The following is a 24,881-nucleotide window of genomic DNA, read 5'->3' as shown; positions in this document are numbered from 1 at the left end:
TAGTACAAATAATTCTCTGCGCCTCAGCTGCACTAGATGTCCCAAGGTTCTTACAGACAGGAGTTAACCAAACCCTTCTTGGGGAGGCATAAGCCTTACAAGCAAATAGGAAGTGTCCCACACTTTCGTTAATTGCGCCGCACGCTGGGCAGCACTGAGTATTCAAACTCTTCCATCTGCCTGTTAAGTATCTCAACGGGAGGGAACCAGATCTTAATTGGAAGAACAACTTTCTGTCCATAGGGACAGTTATACTGTCCCAGTACTTTTCTAATACAGGACACATTTTACTTTCCAGAAAACGACCTCCCATTGAGTCCGATTTAACCCCCCTCCAAAGCCTCACGTCTATCCATTCCCAATATAACGCTTTAAGTGTGTTTTTACTTGGGAATACTTCCCCCGATGGATTGTCCCAAAGGTTGGAAAGACCTAGTTCACCTAGCAATACCCTTAAGTTTTTCAGCCATGATATTTTATGGAAGGTATCAATTTTGATTATTGCCAGGAAACCTTCCGCATAATGCCTAATTTCAGGGGTGGACCAAAGTCGTCTCCAGTATAGGATGGGACGCAATCTGGCTCGGTCAGTAACCGATCTTCTTCCCAGGTCGAGGCTAAGAGGGATTAATGGGGTACTCTGGGGCAGTCCCGTGATTCCCCTAAGAAACCTGTTCTCTGCTATCTGCAGGGAATTAAATTTGTCAAAACCCCACAGCTCCGCCCCATATAAGGCCGACCCTACGACTAACTCATATATATTCATGAAGCAAGGAAGTGAGTTATATCTCAGGATTTCTTTTATTAAAGTGAACCATTTTCCTCCAAATAGTTCATGTGTGACCCCCATAAGACTATTTACAACATACTATATGTGTTATTACTTACATTGGAGTGATCTAGTCCCACCAGCCAATCCCTTTATTTTCTTCTTCCAACCCCACTCGCTATCACAACCGCAACATTTGAGAAACGTATGCACTCCTGAATCAGACAGACAGATGGGCGGTCAGGCAGGCAGACGGTCACAGAAGAGAGCAATGGTTTTCATCAAACTTTTGACCCTAGTGTTTACCATAAAATGCGTTATTGAACATGCCAGGGGCTCTTGGGACACAAAGGGAGCTAAAGCAATCTGGGAACCCAAGGACCTGACAGCTGACGGATGCAACGAGTTTCAGCTTTGGACTCCGCTCAAGGGTGTGGCCAGACTCAGCAAAGATTTTTCACAGTACACAATACCACAACTGGGACTTACAACGGGGACTTGCCATGGGGACTTTCAGGGAGGCATCGCCATAGTAAGAGCGCAGGCGAGAATAGGTGAACTCCTGCATACCGACAAACGTTGGGAACAATAGGATGGAGAAAGGACTGGCAACAAAAAGCAACCATGCACAAATAAATGTTCAAATCAGCCATTCTTCCTTCCCAAAGCTTAACCCCCCCCCCAACCCCCCCCCCCCATCTCGCCCTCTGCTGTATTTACCTCTGGAGGAAGTGACAGGGGTCTCAACAGCAGGCCCCTGTCCTAAAAGCAGCCACCAGAGGCTCCATCTCGCCGGGGAAGTGCCCTGAGGAAGCCAAACGAGCATTCCAGACCTGGAAACTGGCCCTCACTCTGTAGGTGTCATGGGAGAGCGGTCTGTTAGTTACAAAGGGAGAGCAACCCCTGATTCAGTGCAGCGGGTACCTCCATTCAGCACGGGTAGGAAGGGACCCTCATTTATTGAATAAGGCCACCTCCCCATTCACCAAAGCAGTCATATGTACCCACGTCTAAAGGAGTAGGGAACTGGGTTATATGTTGAGCCCAAATTAGAGGAGTGATCCCCACAGTCAAAGTAGTACTGAAGGGTTTTACCCATTCTGTGCAGCAGTATTTGAGGTCAAACAATAAGAGTAGCATGGATGAGCATCCACGGTTAAACGAAGAATAAATCCAGTGCTTAATTTGAGCCGGTGGATTACGGTACTCAGCACCATCGCTAAATTGTCAACACCGGCGCTGGAGAAAGTCTGCCTCAATGTGGCGCTGTCCGGATAATTTAGAGATGACCACAACCTCAGGTAATTTTTAATTTAATATACATAAAAAATGACTATTACCTGTCGCTCAAGCCATTCTTACAGCTTTTGGGGCCTGGAATAGTCTGAATTGTCATACTTGCAGAAATGTGATGGCTAGTAGTTGGCAGGATGACAGGGGCAATGTGTAGTGCAAGCAGCAGTATTCTCCTGACAAGAGCCCCGGCAATTATATATATATATTTTTTTACAAATTAAGCACTGAAAAAATCCCAATGCAGTAACGGGGAGTGGGGGCGGAGGGGTGGGAAGGATGCATCAGTGGTGCAGCAAGGGTGCACTAGACCCTAAAACAAGCACCAATAATGACCGCCCACCTCCTAATTTAATAATTTAAAAAGGTACTAATTGCAACTGCAGCTCCTATGATAGCTACGCCCCAGGGGAGCATTCGGTGCAGTAGGAAACGCACAATTTTCCCGCGCTGCACATCTCCACTGCACATGGAGAGGCTGCACAACCAGTGCAGCGGCAAGGGCCGCAAGCTATGCCGATTAAATAAAGAACTCCCCATGGAGAGTAGGATGTGAAATTTGTGCTGACGTGAATGGTTCAAGTCGACCAGTTACTTCTTATATCCACTCGGACTCAGGGATTCTCTGGATGCACATTCGATGCATTGGCTAAGGACCGAACATTACAGTACGTTCAGCACAATAGTCAGTCTACGTAAAGCGCTTTGAAGCTTCGTCAGAGCTAGTAAGCGCTATATAAATGCAATTACAATACAATACGTACATTCGGTGCAGTGGCCATACGGTACACATTCTGTGCGTGAGAAGACCAATTCAAAGTAAATTGCAGAGAAACCAACAGTCAATGACGTAGAGCGCGTTTCCCTAAAGAAACATCAGAACATCAGGGCGCCCAAATGTCACGTGGCACGCGTGTGCAAACGGCGCAGCAAAGGTGTATTGGTTCTAATGCAAGGGAGGGAAATAGGCCCCGTACCCCGGTTTGGTTAGTAAATCGAGGGTGGGTTTGAGATTCAATGGTACAGAGATGGCGTCATTCTGATTCAGGATAGGAAGTATAATGCCAAAATGTGGTGCCGCGGGTAAGCAAGACTGGGTGCAAGGCGCTGAGAAGACCAGCTGTACTTCACAATGCGCTACAGGAAGGTTTCCGCATGTATCCACCGAGAGATCGGCGCATACACCAGCGAGTACGGAAGTCTGCAGAAACGACTGGGGGCACTGGCTCTCGGGAGCACAAAGCAGCCATTCTCATTGGCTCTCAGGCGTGACGCGCTTTAGACAGCACCTGCCTGAGAGGTGTGCGAATCTGCCATCGCCTCGCATCAAGATTCAACACCTACGGCCGACAGCTCATGGTAATCCGAGGATGATGCTGGTGGCGGGTTTACGAAATATGAGTACGGCTTCTCAGGGTCTTATTCAGTACACGAGCCCAGGCTGCAGTCAGTGCGTGTCACGACTGTCGTGCTCGCGAGGCGCAGACCGCCGATCGGCGATACAGGATTATTTAAAGTTTCCATGCAGAGGGAGGGATGGTGCAAGGTGCCGATTTTTAACACCATGTTGCAAGTAACCTCAAAGCACCGTCAAGATAAAGTGTACCCGAAAATGCTACCCCTCGTGTGTCCCCCCGCATCACCGCCGCAGCCCGGTACAAACCGAAGATCGCCGCCGGCCTGCGACCAGGAAGTCAGGCAGGCCGGGCGGGACAACCGGAAACAGGAAGTAGGAGGGCGGGAGCCTACCCCGCCTCCCACGGAAGAGCCGCGGCTGTTTTGAGCATCGGAGCAGGCAGGAGCCTACCCTGCGCCCCGGTGCCGAAGGAGGGAGGAAGAGTCCTGCTGCCGGGCCCTGCAGCTGCCGATGAGAGGAGAGCCGCCGCCGCACCAAGGAAGCCGGTGAGTGGGGCTTCGCCTTGTTGCTGTGCTGCGAGGGCGGGGGGCATGTGTGTGTGTGCGCGTGCGGCGGCGGGGGGCTGTGTATGTTTGTGAGCGTGCGTGTGTGTATGTGTCTTGGAGTCTGTGTGTATGTGTGTGTGTGTGACTGTGGGGGGGGAGGGGGTGTGTGTGATCGAGTGTCTGTCTGTCTGTGTATATGCGCGCGCATGTGCACGGCGCGGGACGGAACGTACGCGTTCGCGCACCCAAATCTGGCAGCAAAAGCTCGTAACACTTTCTTGTCCCTCATTCCCCCGAGTCAGGCAGCTATAAGTCTCCGCCTGGACGCATCCTTCGGATGCTTATTCCAGGATCGACCTAAAAACCAATCATAGACATTGTAGTCTGCTGACCTCAGCAGGATGCCATCTCTGTGATGGCTGTGATTCCTAATGGGTCTCAAATTGCGAACTACCTCACTAATATGCATGAGGTAGGTCTATTTGTCACTTGCTAGCAAATCGCTAATGAAACTCAAAAGAGTTTCATACATTAGGAATTCCGATTTCAAAATTGCGACTCATTGAGAAAGGCAAATAGGAAATCGGTATTCCTGATGCTAGTACATCCTGCCCTAAGTCTTTTTGTATTTTGCATTCTTCGAATGAGGTAAGCAAAAAAGGGCTGGGATGAAAAAAAGAAATTAAAAAATCAGTCTGGACACAGTACTTACTCCTTACAAGAGGTAAATCAAGTTATACTTGGCGGCACTCATAGATAAGGGGCTGCTCAGTGGGTTAGCTGCTTTGCAGTTGGTTGCGGCAGCACTCTTCACTACCGAAGCCTGAGCGCTGTAGAGTGACCAAAAAATAAATGTGAGCCCTATAGGAGGGGATCTTAAATGCACCGAATGCTGACTCGAACCCATTGCAATGCAAGATACAGCAGGATTTATTTACGAAAAGAGGTCTACATACATTTGCAATAAACAAAGTTCAACTACTAACTCTTAAACATATGTGGTAAAAGGTATGATGGGAAGGCAAAAGACCCCATGTTTCTTTCTGCAGCTCCAACGGTAATCACACACCACAAAGAGCGAGCAACACCTGGGCTGAAGATGGACGCAAGTCTGTTCTGAGAGGCGAGTAGGGACTTTGGCATCTGTGAATAGGGGTCTGTGCTGAGAGCCCTAGCTGTGAGCTAAAAGTTGTTGTGACGTGTAAGTAGTAGTTTAGTGTGTGTTTTCTAGGCAGTGTGATAGCATTGCGGCTGTGCCCTCATGTAATGGCGTGAGCGAGGTGGTAAATGAATCCTATATTCGGTTGGTACAATAGAATCAACTAGCAGTGAGAAAGACTCAGAACATTTATAAAGAAATACCACAAGGATGTGATTGGTTACCGATCATATCTCCTTACATTCTTGTACGGCTGCTCACAATCACGCTTCACAGGTGACCAGAGCTGCAATTACAGAGCCCAGGTCTAGGCCGGGAAAATTACTCATCTTAATGATGCTGCCTCACTGGGGGCACATATGACTTGGCATGCTTGCGGCAGGGTCAGAAATGACTTCTCTAAATAAATGTAGCACAGGCATACCATTATGCCTGCCTTTTGAACACTTTTAGCTGGGACATAAACATCAGTATGCCGTACATCGTGCCCTTAAATACCGAAATATGCTAATTAGTGCATGGACTTTTAAAATAAATTAATCTGCAAGGCCCGGATCATACCCGGACAGCCACTTCAGCCTGTAAAGCCCTGCAGCCTCTCTCAGACAGTAAGGCAGCAAATGGTTTGGGAAGAAGAAAGATGCTGCACAACTTGTGTCCCTTGGCAACCCGATACACTGCCGTTTAAGAGATACGCTGCAACATTCTCCCCTCTTCCACGGTGGTATGCTGCTAGACCCAAGATCTGCTCTCTGTGCTCCTTCACGCAAGAGATCTTTTTTTCCATGCTGCTCGCTTTTAAAAAGCAAGAGCTGCAAATGGTGCCTCAGTGATGTGTGAAGTGTATGCGCTTCGCAACGGAGTTTGTGCGCTCAGGGTTATTACACTAAATGCACGCTCCCTACAGGGAACACTGGCCATTAGGAATTTATGACTATAAGCCCTCGCTAAGTTACAACATTCCAGTAAAACTTACTTTGGGGTAAGCAGGACATATGATTGTTACAGTGAAAATGGATCTATCTTGTTTGTATTAATTGGTGTTGTAGAAACGTTCATTTTGAGTGAAGTTCCTGGCATAAACTGTTCAGTGATAGGGTTCAGTTTAATGTGTATTATTTGGTGCTCTCCTGTGTGTGTTCTTTGATGCAGTACAAGGTTCCACTTCTGAGCAAAGCGCGTGGAACACACTGTGCAGTGATAAGGCCGCTCTCATGTGTGAGTTCTTTGATGCAGTACAAGGTGTGCCTTACGAGAAAAGGTTTTGGAACACACTGTGCAGTGATAAGGCTTCTCTCCTGTGTGTGTTCTTTGATGCAGTACAAGGTTCCCCTTCTGAGAAAAGGTTTTGCAACACACTGTGCAGTGATAAGGCTTCTCTCCTGTGTGTGTTCTTTGATGCAGTACAAGGTTCCCCTTCTGAGAAAAGGTTTTGGAACACACTGTGCAGTGATGAGGCCACTCTCCTGTGTGTACTCTTTGATGCTGTACAAGGGTCGACTTATTAGAAAAGCGCTTTGAACACTCAGTGCAGTGATAACGCTTCTCTCCTGTGTGTACTCTTTGATGCCGTATAAGGCCTCTGTTCTGGGAAAAGCGCTTGGAACACACAGTGCAGTGATAAGGTTTCTCCCCTGTGTGTTTTCTTTGGTGATTTAGTAGATTTCCCTTTTGATTGAAGCTCTTCTCACACAAGGTGCAGCGATAAGGCTTTTCTCCTGTGTGTATGCGTTGATGAGGCCTCTCTCCTGTGTGTACGCTTTGATGAGGCCTCTCTCTTGTGTGTACGCTTTGATGAGGCCTCTCTCCTGTGTGTACGCTTTGATGAGGCCTCTCTCCTGTGTGTACGCTTTGATGAGGCCTCTCTCTTGTGTGTACGCTTTGATGAGGCCTCTCTCTTTTGTGTACGCTTTGATGAGGCCTCTCTCCTGTGTGTACGCTTTGATGAGGCCTCTCTCTTGTGTGTACGCTTTGATGAGGCCTCTCTCCTGTGTGTACGCTTTGATGAGGCCTCTCTCCTGTGTGTACGCTTTGATGAGGCCTCTCTCCTGTGTGTACACTATGATGCCGTAAAAGGCCTTTCTTATTAGCAAAGCGCTTGGAACACACTGTGCAGTGATAAGGCCTCTCACCTGTGTGTGTTCTTTGATGCTGTAAACATGTTGCCTTTTGAGTGAAACACTTTTTACACGTTTCGCAGGGATATGGCCTGAGGCTGGTGTGTCTTTTTTTGTGCCTCACAAAAAGTGTCTCATTGATAAATTCTTTGTCACACACATTACAAGCAAAGTGTCTCTCCTTCATGTGCATTCTGCGCCGTTTCCTTAAGTAGATATTTTTAGTAAAATTCATCTTGCCTCCGGAACCTTTATGGCTTTCTTTCCCATTCATATTTTCTAGATGTGATTGTTGTTCTGCAAAATAGAAAAAACATTGAAAATTACATGAAGAAAATATTTCTTAAAAAAGCTGCCTTAATATAAATGGAGAAGTGAACAGTTACAATTCAGGGGAAAAAAATTTAAGTTCTAGGAAAAAGAGTCACACTTCCCTTTGAGACACAAATGGAGGCTAGTCCTCCTACATAAAGTGCATTGACCTGGTCCTGCAGCAGGAGCATGCTGGGAAATCAAGTGATTCACAAGAACCACTGTTCGACATGGAGTTTCTGGTTGGCTAGGGTAGGCACCTAAGGCGGGCAGAATCCACCACTCTAGTCAGTGTAAGCCAAATACACACCTGAGATAACCTGCGCTCACCCTCTAGTAGCTTGGCGCAGAGCAGTCAGGCTAGTTTAAAGAGGCAATGTGCAGAGCATTTGTGCAACACACTCGTGCAGCAACACAGTGAGTAAACCACATAAGGGAATCCATGCAGGATTATGTAAAAATAAATTCTATATTGTACATCAAACAAGACCAAAATGACTTAAATCACACCGTTCACGTAAATAATGCAGGTTTGACAGAGAAAAACACAAATTACTATGAAAACATAGGTCACAGCGCACCTGAGCTCCTATTACATTTCATACGGTAACTGTAGTGAACGTGGTTGACGTGATTGCATTTAGAAACCAAACGTACGGCGCAGGAGCACCTACTAAATGCTAAAAAGTAATTTAGCTTGAGTCTTCCAGCAGTTCTCCTCTATGGACGGCCCTGCGCCATTCTTGCGGTCATCTCCAGAGCAGAGACAATGCTGAACAAGAAATGCCCCTCGCGCTCTTGCGAATTTGGAGCCAGCCGGCGAGGCTTGAATCGCGTCTCTTTACCCAAGGGAAACCAAGCCACCCGTGAAGGAGAGCAGGGCGGCTTTACCACTCTGCTCGACTCAACCCGCCTCACAGTACCTTTGTGGGTGCAGGGTCACTGTCCTCAGGGCATCTGTAACTTGCTAACAATGTTGTCATGTCTCGGGAGTGGGACCCAACGTGGAGAGCTTCGTGCAGTATACGCGTTAAAACCAGAGGGCGAGGCTGGCTGGAATGAGCCTCAGAATGCTGGCCCGCTACATTTTACAGAACAACGTGTCGTCGAAAGGCCTGCCTTGTAGGCTTTGTGCAGCTCCTTTAGGTCTACAGCCTTAGACGCTGCACTGTACCACCTCAGAGCAGTACACGTCTTCAGGGTTCTGTTCCTCAAGTCTCACGGCCAGAGGGGCCGCACCAGTTTGTTCTTGGTGGCATCTGATGGTGGCGATATCTTGCCAGTGAGGGTCACAATACAATTCAGCTGCAGTGAGCACGATGCTCAAGGACGTGTTTGTTTCTCTGGTAATGCCTCCAGGCGAAACAACGCTGTTCAAGCTAGAGAAAAAACGCTCACCACATGCTGGTTTGTAAAACATGGAACACTTCCCTAGAATGCACAAAGGCACTCCCCTGGTCAGAGCGCTGCACTGTAGTCCCATGGTGCACTGTCCTGTAATGCACAAAGTTTTACCTTGGTGCAGAATGGAGCACTGGTGACATGCTAGCCCTTGTAAAATGGGCTCACCCAGCAGAAGTCTTGGAGAAAAGAGGCAACAAGGTCTTTGATGGACCTGAGATCTCGAGAGAACAGAGGGCAAGTAAACAAGCCTTTGGAGAGCACTTCGGGGCACAAAAGGAGGTGGCAGGCAGCAGACAGCACATACAGTTAGGTTGCAAATTGGTAGTCCGTCCTGCAGCCCAGTAGCAGCAGGTCAACACAACAAGGCAGTTAGTTGAAATGGTGGTTGCTCCTGGCAGCACAGCAGTCCTCATGACAATGCGCAGTTTGTAGAGCCAACAATGTCTGGCTACAAGTCCAAAGCAGTGTCTAAAACCATGTGATCAGAGCTCGAGTACATATACTCAAAAATGTCTTTGATGAACGGGTGACTTCAAAGGAACCCTCAGAAGTGTGCAACAATCCCTTGCAGCCCATTCCTGGCTCCAGACGATCAGTAGGGGGTAAATCAGCCCTTTGAGGGAGGGCAGGACACAACCTATTCAAATTCAGGGTGCAGATGAATGCAGATGTATCCCCTGTCACACCCAGCCCCCCCCCCCCCATTGGGAAAGCTTGGTTGTCATGACTCTTCCAAACATGATAGTTCCAGGGGTTTCCTCTGTGGTTGAGTGAGGGGGTCAAACAGTAACCTCAAAGAATAGTGTTCAAAACACCTTCGAGGTCGAGCTTCCCCAATGTAGAATACTGAACAGCTTTCTTTAGAGTACTCATGAGGCGTTCTAACAGATCATTGGCCTGGGGTCAAAGGGGAGTGCTTTTTTGATGCTTCATATTGCGGTGATTTAGAACGTTTTTGAATTCTCGACTATTAAAAGGTGGGTCGTTGTCAGATTTTAAGATTGCAGGTACAAGTCATGACACAAAGATGCCATCTAGGTTTTGAATAACCCTGCTCATGTGTAGTGGATGAAAGGTCTTCTACCAATGAAAAATGTGAGTATTGATCAACAATAACTAGAAGATGATGTCCAGTCTCTGGAGGGCCATATAAAATCAATAGCAATTCTCTCCCAAGCATGATGGGGCAATTCTGACATAATCGAAGGTTGCTGACTAACTTGAGATGAAAGACAGTTGCATATGTGACAAGTCTTCAATTCTTTTTTGACCCTTTTGTCAAGATACGGAAACCAGACTCGATCACGGAGAGCTCTCTTAGTGGCAACTATTCCTCGATCTCCTTTTTGGGCAGATTCGACTACTTGTTGTCAGAGACTTTGGTGAATAACAATCTGTGTACCTTGCAGAATGAGGCCTTCCTGCGTTACTGAAAGTTCATCTCTTACATTTCTGAACTTCATATACTCGCTGTCATTAGTGAGAGGTCTAGAATACTGGTTCCACAACTTTTAATCTTGACATGCCACAACCTTAGCTCGTGGCAGTTGCAATTTGCTCTAAAGACATGGCAGTTGGTGTACTCGATTTCACAATAAATTGGATGTAATCCTCCACTGTCTTACATGGGGTACCAGGGCATAATCAGCCAGTTTCTGATCTTTCCCTGGACGATGAAGAATCTTTTAGTTGTAATTCTTGTGACCTCAAACCCCAATGCTCAATTCGAGGAGGCATTTTTGCTGTGGGATTCCCAAATACCATTTACAATGCTTGGGGATCAGCCACTAATGTGAAGGGCTTTCCATACACAAACACATGGAAATTATTCACAAGCCCAAACCAGTGCCACACTTTCTTTCTCAGGGTGCGAGTATGCACGTTCAGTTTGTGACTGGCTCTTATTGGCATGTACCACGATATGTCTCCAGGCAGTTTGCGGTCCCTTGTGCTGTGCAAGGATTGCGCCAAACCCTACAAGGCTAGCATCAACTACAACCTCTGTATGGAGTTTGAGATCAAAGTCGGGCATTTCAATGGCGCTCTCAATGGCTTGTTTGATTTTTTGGATGCTCTTCTCACACTCACGTGACCAATGAAAAGACACACACTTTTTGGTTAGTTCTGGTGCAATGACCATAGCAAAGTCTTGTATGTATCTAGAACAGTAATTGACCTTTCCAAGAAATGACTGTATCATAGAAATGCATTGTGGGGGATTTGCAGTAGACAATGCTTGCACGCTAGCTGGATCAGGTTTCATACCCCCATCACAAAAGACATGGCTGAAGAATTTCAAGCTTTTCTTGTGCAATTCACATTTGTCAGCATTCAGAGTTAAGGCTGCATCATTCAGCAAATGATATACTTGCATGAGAGTTTTGTAATGCTCTTTCTGTGCAGCCCCATAATACCAATATATCACTATAGTTAAATGCATTTACTACAGGCTATATGATAAGTCAAATGACGACTTGGAAAAGTTCTGCAGCAGAGGATATACCAAAACTCAATCGCTTGTAGCAAAACAAACCAATATGCGTAGAAAAGGTTGCAACGTACCTGGATTTTTCTTCAAGTGCCAATTGGTAAGATCCTTTATTTAGGTTGAGTCGAGAGAAAAACTCTGCGCCATTCAATTCAGTTGTTATATCAGCAATGTGCGGACTGTGAGGTTTCTCTCGCTCAGTTGTCTTGTTGGCCTGACGCATGTCAACACTTATGCGTACAGCTCCTTCCCTGCCTCTTTTAGGCACTGTTACATTGGGAGAAAGCCATGGTGTCGGACCAATGGAGCTTTCAATGATGTCATGTATAAGTAAAAAATGAAGTTTCTTTCCAACAGCTTCTTGTAAGTGAAACGCAACTCGTCTATGTTTTTTTTGTCAAAGTTATGTTTATTATTATTTAAAACAGAAACATGTGACAATCCCGCTCATCTTCACACGCTCGGGGGTAGCAATTAAACCAAAACGCCCAAATGCAACATGGTGGAGCAAAACAAAACCCTAAATAAGCAGGACCCCTATCACACAAGCTAGCTCTCTGAAGGATACAGCTTCTGACAGAAACGGGGTATACCATGCGACCTGCCAAATGAAGAGGAGAAGTTGCGAAGGCTCAAGGCAATCGCACTCCCGGCGGCTCGTATAGTGGCCTACAGTCCCAAGGCTAAAATGAATAGCCACCGCATTGCGGAATGTCAATCGGAGTGCGTCACCAAGTAGTTTCCCTTGTGGGCATTGTCGTAAAAGAAATGATAAGAAGGAACAAACACACAAACAACAACAACATATGGAACCCCCTCTCCACCCAAAACCCTCCCCCCTCCCCAGTGGTGGTAGCAACTTAAAAAAGACGGAGGTCAAGTACACATATTGCCAGGGATTCATAGCTGGAAGAGGTGGAGGGCTCTAACACTAGCAGGACACACTGCAGACGGAAGACCCTTGGAAAGAAAAGCGACCAATGGGCCCCAGTGGAATTCAAAGTTCTTAAAATCATCCCTAAAGATGTCAGCCATCCGCTCTAGACTCAGTAGCTTCCATAGGCGCGAATGCCAGAGGGAGGTGGCCGGATCCTCCTTCCTTTTCCACGCCGCAGCCAGGGTGAGCTTGGCCGCCCCAATGCAGAGCCACACAATCTTTTTTATCTGCCTTAGTCTGATGTTCGAGACTTGGATCACGGAGACCTAGTAGGATAGTAGCCATCGATGTTGGGATGGAGTAACCCAGCATCTCTTTAATATGGGCAAGAATTTCCTCCCAGAATGGACGGATGCTGGGGCAGTCCCACCAGATATGGTGAAAGTCCCCTAGTCGCCCACATCCCCTCCAGCATCTGTCAGAGGTACCAGGGAATATCTGTCTCAGCTTGGCTGGGTATAGGTAGCAATCAATCATGGTTTTCATGTGCACCTCCCTAAGTTCCAAGGAGTGATTAAACTGTGCAATATCTGACCATAAATACGTCCACTCCTCGTCGGTGATTTCTTGTCGAAGGACTCCCTCCCACATGGACATGTATCGGGGTCTAGGAGAAATCACAGTGGAAAGTAAGAACCCGTATATGAAGGAGATGACACCCTTCATGGAGGAGGTCTTGGTGAGAAAGGCCTCAAATTTCGTGAGGGGCCGTGTAGCTGCGTCTCTCACCTGAGGAGATAGTGCCCAGTGAAGTAGTTGTGCGTGATGATACCGTTCATTGTCCCCAACCCCATAGTTCCCCCTACAATTGTCAAAGGTGAGCGGATCGAAGTTATGGAAGAGATGTGTTAATGCAAGGCAGCCTCCCTTCTTCCAAGCCTCAAAGGGACCCTCTTCTAGCGCTGGGGGGAAAGCAGGATTGAAGTGTATTGGCGTAAAAGGGGAGGGAAAGGTAGTCCACCTGTCATCCTTGGAAACCGAGTCCCAAACCTTCAAAGTAGTGCGGGTGGGGGTGCTGATATAATTTTTTTTAGGCCTGTCACTCTTGGGCCTCCATACCAAATCCCAAATCGTCCTCCCTGCAACGCTCCGATCCATATGTAACCAGTGTTTTTCTGACTCGTGTTGTGTCCATTCTACCGATACTCAGAGTTGCGCTGCTTTGTAATACAATTGAATGTCGGGAAGCCCCACGCCCCACTCCTTCCTCGGTGTGCGCAAAATAGAATGTTTGGATTTTCCCGACCCATGAAATAATGAAGGAAATTGACTTACAATTTCACGATGAGCATTCATAGTGTAGTTCACTGATATCAGTCCCATATCAGCAGCACTATGGAAACTCAGCAAACACTTGAAGCTGTTCCTTGAAGTACATGAATAGGTGCATTCACCACAGTTTTCTTAAGTTTCATCGTGGCTACAAATTTTTTATTTGACTTTTGAAGAGCGTTGAGGCAGTCAATGAGTATATTTTAGTCTTTGAATTCGTAAAGTTGTGGTACCGGAGATAATTCGTGATACATCTCCAGAGGCATAATATTTATCGACGCACAGCTGTCTTCATGTTGAATTGTCTTCACTTTGGATTTTTTCTCACATTCGACTAGCCCCAAATGTGCATGCCTTTTTGCAGTAAACATTAATATTGCACAATTGTCATAGTCCATTTAATTGTAAACACACCCAGAGGAATTCTTTCTCGATGATTTAGACACAATCATTTTGCGTCTATTTGCCTCAATTGGTGTGACCGCTTAGCCTTGTGGGAGTACATCGAATGTCACTGATGTAGCGTTTGGTCGGCCATTTTGTCTTCACGCTGCAACACACTTACTTTTATCTTCGCTTTGCAAGTCGTCACGAAATGATTCGCTTTACCACAGTCTATGTATATCTGTCCAATGGGGGGACATTTACCTTCGTGTGGAAATGACAGCCCGTATCTGTAACACGTTTTGTTTTTCTGTGGAGACAGGATCTTGTGTCCCTCTGCCTTGTACCTTGGCTTACTTTTCATGCTCATGACCGATGCACTTTGGGCACCTACGGCTCCATGTCAGTCACTTGGCGATATGTAAGCTAGTCAGCGCAAGCAGCCTTGAGGACTTGATACAAGCTCAGTTTCCATCAGCATTCGTCGTTGAAATGCTTACGACAGACATCCATTGATCACTCTGAGGAGGGTAGCCTCCTCATCATAAATTAATTGAATTTACAGTGCTTTACCAAACATCCAGTCTTTAAACACACTCATCAAGGGTCTAACCTGGTCTCTGGATGAATATATATCTTTTATAATTCACATTTGGCACTGGCTTAAACTTGACATTAAAGGCCTTTTCGATTTGATCATATGTCTTTTCACCTTCTTGTAAATTCTTTTTCATGGCTTCTTTCCTCCTTCACCGGATATGTTTCTCAAGATACTTTATACTCTTTTTCATCTATTGCATCTATGAACTCTTCAATAGTCTCTATCCATCCATCTATCACCAATATTCTGTTTTTTTGCAATATCAAACACAGTTGGCGGAATTAAGAATGCAGCAGCCGTATATACATTGGAGGACAGTAGTGGTCTCTCAGGCACTCCCTGTGGAACTTGATCAGACAGAGCTTTTCTAGCGCCTCGTGATGTGCTGGCTTTGAGGTCAGCCTTAATTACTTTTGGAGCTTGGATCTCGTCCTGGCTCTCCATCGGAGCTCTGTATGTTATGGCTGTCTATGGAGTTGTACTGGGCCCCTTATGCAGCAGCTTTGGTGGTGGGCCGCTTCGTCTGGGGAAACTCGGCAAACCCAACCCAACCCGCTTTCTGGTACTGCTCTACAGCATGTTTTGAGACTATGATTTGTTGATGGTTTAGAGAAGGAGATAAATCTTTGTACACTACAAGTACATGAAAGCAGATAACACTGGTCGATTTTGTGCTTAATTGTTTCTTCATAAACACCTGGTTAATCTCTGCTTCATAGCATGTGAATTTCAGTGTAATGTGTACTGAACTATTTCTGCGTGCTTTCCTTGTCCACCTTTAGTTTTCTTACTCCACATAGCGTAATGGTATTAATTTGCGTAATGGCGCCATATATTCCATTAGAAGCTGTTTCGTTCAGTTCCTGTCCAGCGACATGTAGACTTTCAGTGTCGCTGTCTTTATCCTTAAGCATTTTATTCAGGCTGGCATTGCACTGAGACTCCATCAGTGCCAGCATTGATTCTGCACTTCAACTGAGGCACATGTGGCACACACGAGCAGTGTGCTGGACCACGGCAAACTCTCTGTAAGAGCGCTTTTAGTGTACGGGCTTCGTATCCCCTATCTTGTCACCAGTTATAGTATACTGCCAGCCCTGGTACTCACCAATAACCAAGCCACACGTGGAGAGTAGTTGAACACATCTTGATTACACTGCGTGTGCGTCAGAACTCAACTTTCTACGCCGGCCTTTAACTCATCTCTCCAGCGCTTACGTCCTTATCAATGATATACCTTGGAAGTCACTCATGAAGGATCGATGCGACTACTGCAAGAATAAGCTTGTTAGTTGCACTGAAGAAAACAGCTATTGAATTTGGTAGGCATTGCCCTCTCTACATGGTCAACCCCAAACTGGTGCCTTCACCCTTCCTATTACTGCTGAATTTGTTTCTGTTGGCCTTAGGACACCCTCCTGTTCTACGCCACTGTGAACCCATGTGGTACCCTTTGTAAAAACTCTCATGACCAACTAGGCTACCCCACTGGTACTTCCTAGCTGCCCGCGGCCAGGACCCGGCCCTAGGCCACCCAGAAGCCACTGGTCCTTGCCTATCCACAGAGTGGGGGTAGTTGCCCCTGGCACATAGTACCCATTCTCCACTCTTCCCCTCATAAGGGCAGTTCTAGACTGACACTGATCCTCCAGCTTAGGGTCAGCACCCTCAGGCTGACCAGAAGTCACGGGCGAGGCTCTCCTCCCCCTACCTCTCCTACTAGGGTTCAGCACTCTCCTCCTTTGAGAGGCCCCCCCAGAACACAACTCTCCCACCAGTTCAGGACCTCTCTCCAGCAACTGGTCTCCAAACCTAGGGTCTAAACCCTCAGGTTGCACCGGGGTCAGAGGCAAGGGCTCCCTCCTTCTGCACCCCCTTCCAGAGTTCTGCACCCTCCCAACTGGAGCGGTACCCCTGAAAGCCAAACTGGTCAAGACACTGGTTACAGATGTCCCTCCAGGTCAGGCAGATCCTGAACCTGTCCTTCCAACCAAGGGACCAACCCCTGCGGTTGAACACTTGCCTGGACTTCTGGGGACGCACATAGCCTCAACCCCATGAGGGTAACACATGACTTATGTGTCGTGTTAAAGTCTGCCTGGCGCAGATCTCCTGACCCCTGTTCATCTGACAGCACGCGAAGATCCCCCAGGACAGAAGTGGTGGCACCATTGCCATTCAATGGTGACTCAGTCCTTCTGGCTGGCCCCTGACCCACTGGTTTTTCCACTGGGGAACACATCCCCCATTCACCCCTCACTTCGGACGTCTGTGCCCTCCCAACTGGAGCAGTACTGCCAGACACCAGAACCACTGGAGCTCCGTTTACAGATGCTCCAGGGTCTCCTGACACTAGGAGATCCCCTCAAATGGATTCCTAGTACAGCCTAGGCCCTCAACCTGGTGTTCCCTTAGAGAACCCTCCAGGCCCATAGACTCGGTTTCGTGCACCTGGGGACACACAGTCCCACACTTACTCCTACCCCACTGAGACAGGACGTGAGCCCCTACACCCCTCCCACTACACTGGGACCTAGATGGGCTACACTGAACTTCTTCCCCCACGCAGGACGCGAAGATACCCAAGCCACTACTTTTGGAATCACTCTCCAATGCCTTGGCAGAACTTCGGGCACTTACCCAGAAGTCTGCCTCCTGTGCAAGTTCCCAAGGATTAAAGGACTCATACTCCAACAGGTGTTGGCACAACCCCGGCAAACAACAACTGCGCATGTGCTCTTTGATAACCATATTGATCAGTCCCTCAAAATCATGCTGCGGGTTAAACGTCACCCAATCAACCAGTGCATCATAACATTCATCCGCAAACTCCCCCAAGACTGGTGAGACTGTTTCTTACTGCCACTGAACTTCAACCTGTACTCCTCTTCTTGGGAACAAGGTACCATACTTTGGGAACTGGGAATGGGACTTCCTGCACTGGACTCCATATTGCTGCCACCTCTGGACCCCACCCTCACTGGTGAATCCAGAAAACCACAACTGCACTCAGGGGATAATCTACCCTCTGGAGCTAATTTCTCCCTGGCGAAGGCCCTCTCAGCCTCTGCCATCTGCTCCTGCGCTAAGACCCTTTCGGTCTCTAGCTTTTTCTCCTCTACCCTCAGCTCGCTATCTCCTTGGCATGCTCTAACCTGAGCTTCTCAAAGCCAGCTGATGCTCCCTTTCTTCCCTCCTATCTACCCACTCCTCTGGGGATAGGGAAAGGGATGGGGCACTGCCCCCGACACTGGACCCAGCTAGGGACTCCCTATCTATGGGGTCGTCACTATCGACTAGCGTCCCTGTCCTGTCATTTTCTTCCTCCCCTTCAAACTCCACAGGGCCCCCCGCAGACCTACCACCCTCTTGGCGGGCGGCCAGGGTCCTCATCTCCTCATTGCGCACACTTTCTCATTCATCCTTCTGCCATTGGATCAGGTTTTCCCGAAGATTTGACGTGGTGTCTGACCCACTCACTGCTATGTCTCTCTCCTCACAGAACCCCAGCAACTCCCACATACTGTATCTAAGCAGCGGTTTGCGGTTTTGCTGTGACTGGGAGCATAATCTTTTGCCTTTTTAAACTTGCCACCAACCTGTTACTTCGACTAGGACGTTTGGAAGTGGAGCTGACATCGGAAGAGGCGCGGCGGGACTGCGAGATCCAGCAGCCCTACCGCCGGACCATTGGGTGCAGCTGGGACTCTTCCCGCCCTTTCTTGCCTGCAGTACATAACTGCTCGCGGCCCCTGCTTTGCGTGTGCCGCTCGCAGCGGTTTGCGGTTTTGCTGTGACTGGGAGCATAATCTTTTGCCTTTTTAAACTTGCCACCAACCTGTTACTTCGACTAGGACGTTTGGAAGTGGAACTGACATCGGGAGAGGCGCAGCGGGACTGCGAGATCCAGCAGCCCTAGCGCCGGACCATTGGGTGCAGCTGGGACTCTTCCCGCCCTTTCTTGCCTGCAGTACATAACTGCTCGCGGCCCCTGCTTCGCGGGTGCCGCTCGCAGCGGTTTGCGGTTTTGCTGTGACTGGGAGCATAATCTTTTGCCTTTTTAAACTTGCCACCAACCTATTATTTCGACTAGGACGTTTGGAAGTGGAGCTGACATCGAGAGAGGCGCGGCGGGACTGCGAGATCCAGCAGCCCTAGCGCCGGACCATTGGGTGCTGCTGGGACTCTTCCCGCCCCTTTCTTTGTTTCCCTCATCCGGTCCCTATATAGTAACACCTATTGCCCGCGTTACGCGGGATGCACGCGTGCCGGGCGAAGCCCGGGCCAAGGGCGGGCCCGTTTGAGCCCGTTAGAGACCGGGTGAGACCGGATCGGGCCCTCCCTCCTTCGCCTCCTTTGTTTACAACAGAGTAAATTGTATGTATGCCTGTGTGACATTAATTAAGTACATTTGAACTGTGGGTATATATCACGTTAACTAATAATTATGTCTACCCGAGGTAGCAGGAGTAAAACTGCTGCAGAGGGAGCAAACTTAACAGGCACCTTAGACAACTTTATAATACGAGCAAATACTGTAATCGATCAGGGTATCAGTCTAATGGAACGCAGGGTATCCCAAGACTTAGCATTTACTAAAAGGTCATCTATGGGGCACCTTGCGGCGGCTCGCACCCCCGAACCGATAAAGGGAGTAGCCCTCTTAGAGGTTAATGCGGAGGTGCATAGTATGCCGCTCTGGGGAGATCAATCAACCTCGTTGTCCCTATCAGACTCATCGTTGAATTCAGATACAGACCTGGAAAAACCTCATCACTCATTATGGAGTACTCACAAGAAGAAATAAGCACCAACTTATCCAGGGAGAGGAGGGAGGGTGCAATCCCTAAAAAGAAAAGCATTAATTTTAACATGACTATCCCAGGGGCAAAAAAATCTAAAGTAGCTAAATCCAATGGCATTCGTAATACACCCAATAAACAGGGGATGGGCCAAGAACAGCCTAGTAAGAAAGGGCATGAACGATTAACAATAGAAGCAGTAAACATGGTTTCGGACCCTAGTGGAGCTGAGGTTTTAACAAGCATAGATGTGGAAATTAAGGAGGACTCCAAGGGTCAACTTTTAGCCAATATGGGGAAACTATTTAAAACCCTCCTCGCACCACTAGAAATTAGATTAGTAAACATTGAAAAACAGCTTAATGAATTGCATAGTTTGATCAAGAACCCGGTGAACCCTGGGGCAAAAAAAATACCTAATATTAAACCCCCTAAGGTTGGTCAAGCAGGACTACCAACAAAAAAAACCTTAACACCAGAGAAAAAAGTAACCCTGTAACTGCAACTGAGAAGAAAGTAGCAGATAGACCTCTTGGCCCGATTCAGCAACCTGGGAGGGAGGAGAATCCATCTATTACTCCCGTTGTTCACCCTAAAAAACATGGGGGAAGGGAGGCTACTGAGGGCAGATTTGTTGTGAACTTGCCCCCAGAGTCGAGTCCTTACGTAGTAGTCCTGACAGGGATACCGGAACTGGAAGAGTTTGTCGAGGAACCAACTTGGACTTTGAAAAATAAAGTTTCCCATTGGCTGAACATAAATCGCCCCCTACCACTAAATATGTCAAGCAAGATTTTAATGGTGCGTAGGGTGCCATGGGTAGGACACGAGAGGAAATCAATAAAAGGGGACTGCGTGCTGGTTAATTTTGAGGACCGGTGCACGGTTGATTATATTTGCACATGGAGCACACAAACTAGTGACGTAGGGATAGAAACTAGACGGCTCTCATACTTCTACCCACTTAGGAATTATCAAGGCTTTGATTATGGAGGGCATTGGGGTAATGCGGGGAATGCAGGACACCAAGAGTGGGGAGGATATCCAAACAGGAACCTTTTACATATGGAAAATTGGAGGGGGATTCCCACCACCAATAGGTTCAGATGTCTTGAGATGGTGGACTGACTGGAAATGAGATCAGGGAGCATAGATGAATGCAGGAGGGGGTAAACTAATACAAATACACCTTTAAGTAGGGCCGCCCATCCCATAATCAATCCATCACTTGAGCAAAAGCCGGATAACGGGGCAGATAACTTCACTATCGATTGTCCTTCAGTAAAGGGGAAGGCACTCAATGATTGTACTGGAACAATCCTTGCCCATGAAGACCCGAGCAGTAGGGCTCACTGCCCAACGGTCTTAATTCATGGGTTGGGGGATCATGGTGAACTTCTAGAACCTAAATCTCAGGATAACGGTAGCCACATGCAGGTGGAGGCAGGGGGAAATGTAACCCTCCTGTCTTGGAACTTAGCGGGACTATCAAGCAAAGTTAATAACCCCACATTCCTGTCATTTGTAGATCATTTTAACGTCATTTGTTTACAGGAATGCTGGGAAAAAAAGGAGATACATATAAATGGCTATCGTACATTCTTCACAGCAGCGAAACAGACTATTAGGGGCAGGAGTTCAGGTGGTCTTTGTATTTTTATATCAAATATGTTGAACGCGGTGGTAAAAACTCTAAGTACAGGGGGAGACTACTACCAGCTACTCCTACTTATGGTGGGAGGAAAACAACAGGTGCTCCTGATCAATCTATATAACAACATCCCAAAGGATGTCGCAGATAAGGTCCTTAGGGACCTAAATAGCATCCTGCATACTCAACAGGATCTGGGGCAACAAGAGATGTGTGTCATTTTGACTGGTGATTTTAACTGCCACCTATGCCCTCACAGTGAGCTTGGCACATGTGGGCTGATTAATCTTAAGGGAGATCCCTGTACCCATTTTGAGCACTCAAAGATTGGGAATATTTTTAATAACTTGATTTATGAATGGGATTTAGGATTCGCAAATGAGTTTTGTAGCCATCAGGTGGCCTTTCAACATACCTTTAATGGGCGAGGTCTTAGGTCAGTGATCGACTTCACACTAGTAACAACAAGCTACCATCACTGTGTCCTGAGTTTTAAAACGGAGGACAACGCAATGAGCGATCATTTTCCACTTTCTTCATCTTTTAGCTTTGGGGCGGACAATCCCCAGAACATAGATGTGGCTGAAAATATTTACCACCATTTGATTTGATTTGATTTGATTTATCAACTTGTATAGCGCGCGAATGCCCGAAGGCGTCTTGGCGCTTATGACAGACAGCAGTCCTCTCTGAGAAAACGGGCACCTAACAGGCCTAAAAGAGACTAGAGATGGGCTATTTTTTATATTGAGTGGCAGCAGGTTCCAAGCCTGTGCTGTATGTACAAAAAAGCTCCTTCCACCCCAATTGGCCCGTCTGATTTTCGGGACTCTAATTAATTTCAATTGGCTCAATCTGAGCAATCTGGAAGGTTCATACAATTTCAGATTAGTTCTCAAGAACTTTGAGCCTCATCCCTGAACAGCCTTGTATGCCAAACATAGTGATTTAAATCGCACTCTTTTTGCAACTGGAAGCCAGTGTAAGCTTTCCAATTTATGTGCAATTGGCTCATGGGATTGCACCATGGGATTGCACTGTCTAGAGTTAACGGTTATTCCATAAAATAGAATAAGCTGGACCCAGTTACCTTTCTGCGTACCTTAATATCAGGCAATTTAAACAATTTTATGACCTGCCTGGAGCAAGAGGTCAGTCCAGCACTGGTTGTATCCGCCTTTCAAAAAATAACAGGTCAAATCTGTAATCAATTAACACGCAGGTCAAGGGAAGGCGAGAGACTTAAGATTGAAGGCTAGTTTAACTCAGAGTGTAGCAAAGCGCACGCTTTTTTAATGTCAATTCTTAAAAAAACACCCAAAAATATTCCAGACATAAGGTCAGCTAGATTAGGTTATAAAGAATATCAGAATATCTTGGCCACCAGACAATTGAGGAGCCCGATACCCAGGGATTATTCCCTCTGGAAATAGCATTCTCCTTAGCGGAAGTAGAATTAGCTATTACAGAAAGCTCCTCAAATAAAGCTCCGGGACCAGACGGAGTACCGATAGACATTTATAAGGCCAATATCTCCCTTTGGGCACCCCTCCTGACAAATGTACTCAACAGCTGTATTAAAAATGGATTTCCATCGACCTGGCAGGAGGCGATTGTAGTGCCAATCTTTAAAAAGGGAGATCGAAGTGATCCTAAGTCTTACAGGCCAATATCACTACTAGACTCATTAATGAAAGTGGCCGGCAGAATCGTACTGATAGATTACATACATGGGCCAAGGAAGTAAATGCCCTTTCTAAATTCCAGTATGGTTTTATGTCTGGCTTAGGTACTGTCGAACAAGGTCTTAACTTGGCCATGATCACGGGAAAGTATGTAGTGGCCAAAAAGGGAAATTTATTTATGACCTTCGTTGATTTGAGTTCAGCGTTTGACTGTCTGAGTCATGAAGTGATGTGCGACACCTTAAAAGATATCGGCATTGACCCTAATATCCTTAACTTTATAAAAGAATTATATAGAGGGGCAGGGGCGAAGGTGCGTTTCGGTAAAAACGGTGAATGCACAGCCAAATTTCAAATTATGAAAGGTGTACGGCAGGGCTGCATTTTGGCACTCTTTTTATTCAATTTGTTTATAAATAGTGTGGCAACTTTTTTAATTGACCAAGATCTGGACTACCCCTGCATTGAAGGTGTTGCGGTACCCATACTTTTGTACGCAGATGATGCGGTTATAATGGCAAGGACCCAAGTAAGCCTCCAGAAGGCGCTAACTAGTTTTTCAGAATACATGGGCGCAAGAGGTTTAAAGATTAACATCTGGAAAACCTTTATCATGTGCTGCTCATCTAAAAAGAATGTACCTTGCAACATTTTCTTAAAACAGTCAAAGATAGATGTTACGAATACCTTTTAATATTTAGGGATCGTTTTTAATAAAAAAGGTACATGGTCTACAGCAGTAGGAATGCATGGGGAATGTCTGTGTCCCTGGTACTTCCTGATGCGTGAGGTGTGCATGCTCGAGTTTGGTATGTGCGAACTCGTGAGAGTGAATGCTGCGCAATGGTATGTGCGGCGTGTATGTGTCTAGTGTGGAAGTGCCACTTCTAGACATGGCTGTGTGTGTGCTGTGAAGGTGCTGGAGCTGGCTGGGATGCCAGGCTCCATGAGTCATGATGGGTCTGCCCGGTGTTAAGTGTGGAGATTAGCATGCTGATGGCTGGGGAGGAGTGCACCTGTGTCCTGAATGGGGCTGGGCTTTTCCCACACAATGCTGGCTCCGCCCAATGTGGTGCGACTGATGACTCTAGCCTGCCAGTGAATGTACCTTGCAACATTTTCTTAAAACAGTCGAATATAGATGTTACGAATACCTTTTAATATTTAGGGATCGTTTTTAATAAAAAAGGTACATGGTCTACAGCAGTAGCTTCAAGGAAATTGGCTTTTTGCCGGGCCATTGGAGCGGTAAAACAGTTTGCAAACAAACTGGGGGGAAGGCCGGTACGCATCTTGCTGGATATAAATAAGGCTAAATGCGTGTCAACTGCCATATATGGGGCGGGCATCTGGGGGGCTGCTGACTGCTCGGAAATTCAAATATGTGAAATTAGTTTTCTGAGATATTTGTTAGCCGCCCCAAAATTTACCTCCACTTATGTATGTCATAAGGAGCTTGCCTTGCTCCATATATCAGATCTGGTAAAGACTTCTCCAGTTTTGTTGTGGCATAAAGTATTGTTGGACTTGGCCCTTCTGGCAGGTTCACCCCTAAACTTTTTGCTTGTAATGGTGACCTGGTGATAGTGACGTTTGGTTTCTGCGCACTTTCACTGTGTCCCAGTGGAAAGTGCGTGCGCACTCTGAGTGCATGTGGTGAGATAGGCCTGCCCTCCCATAGGAATGCATGGTGAATGTCTGTGTCCCTGGTAGTTCCTGATGCGTGAGGTGTGCATGCTCGAGTTTGGTATGTGCGAACTCGTGAGAGTGAATGCTGCGCAATGGTATGTGCGGCGTGTATGTGTCTAGTGTGGAAGTGCCACTTCAAGACATGGCTGTGTGTGTGCTGTGAAGGTGCTGGAGCTGGCTGGGATGCCAGGCTCCATGAGTCATGATGGGTCTGCCCGGTGGTGAGTGTGGAGATTAGCATGCTGATGGCTGGGGAGGAGTGCACCTGTGTCCTGAATGGGGCTGGGCTTTTCCCACACAATGCTGGCTCCGCCCCCTGTGGTGCGACTGATGACTCTAGCCTGCCAGTGAATAGAGAGGGTGGTTGAGCACATCAACAGTGCTCAAAGACCAGCTGCGACTGGTTCTGCCCCCAC

At 47.1% G+C, this 24,881-nt stretch overlaps 1 protein-coding gene across 1 annotated transcript in view; it reads right to left on the bottom strand.

Annotated features, from left to right (window-relative positions):
- Positions 1–6,335: 6,335 nt before the first annotated feature.
- The window catches only part of LOC147736847 (uncharacterized), a 48,984-nt gene continuing 30,438 nt past the window's right edge, over positions 6,336–24,881 (bottom strand). Inside the window, exons 2-3 of the mRNA XM_086952709.1 lie at positions 7,156–7,537; positions 6,336–6,825 (exon numbers count right to left, since the gene is read on the bottom strand). Coding sequence (XP_086808835.1) covers positions 6,336–6,825; positions 7,156–7,537 — 872 coding nt within the window. The remainder of the gene's footprint in view (positions 6,826–7,155; positions 7,538–24,881) is intronic.

Source organism: Lissotriton vulgaris, chromosome 1_2 (assembly GCF_964263255.1).
Source record: "Lissotriton vulgaris chromosome 1_2, aLisVul1.2, whole genome shotgun sequence".
NCBI lineage: Eukaryota > Metazoa > Chordata > Amphibia > Caudata > Salamandridae > Lissotriton > Lissotriton vulgaris.
The sequence above is the reverse complement of the archived record's forward strand: the minus strand, read 5'-3'. Positions and strand labels throughout refer to the sequence as shown.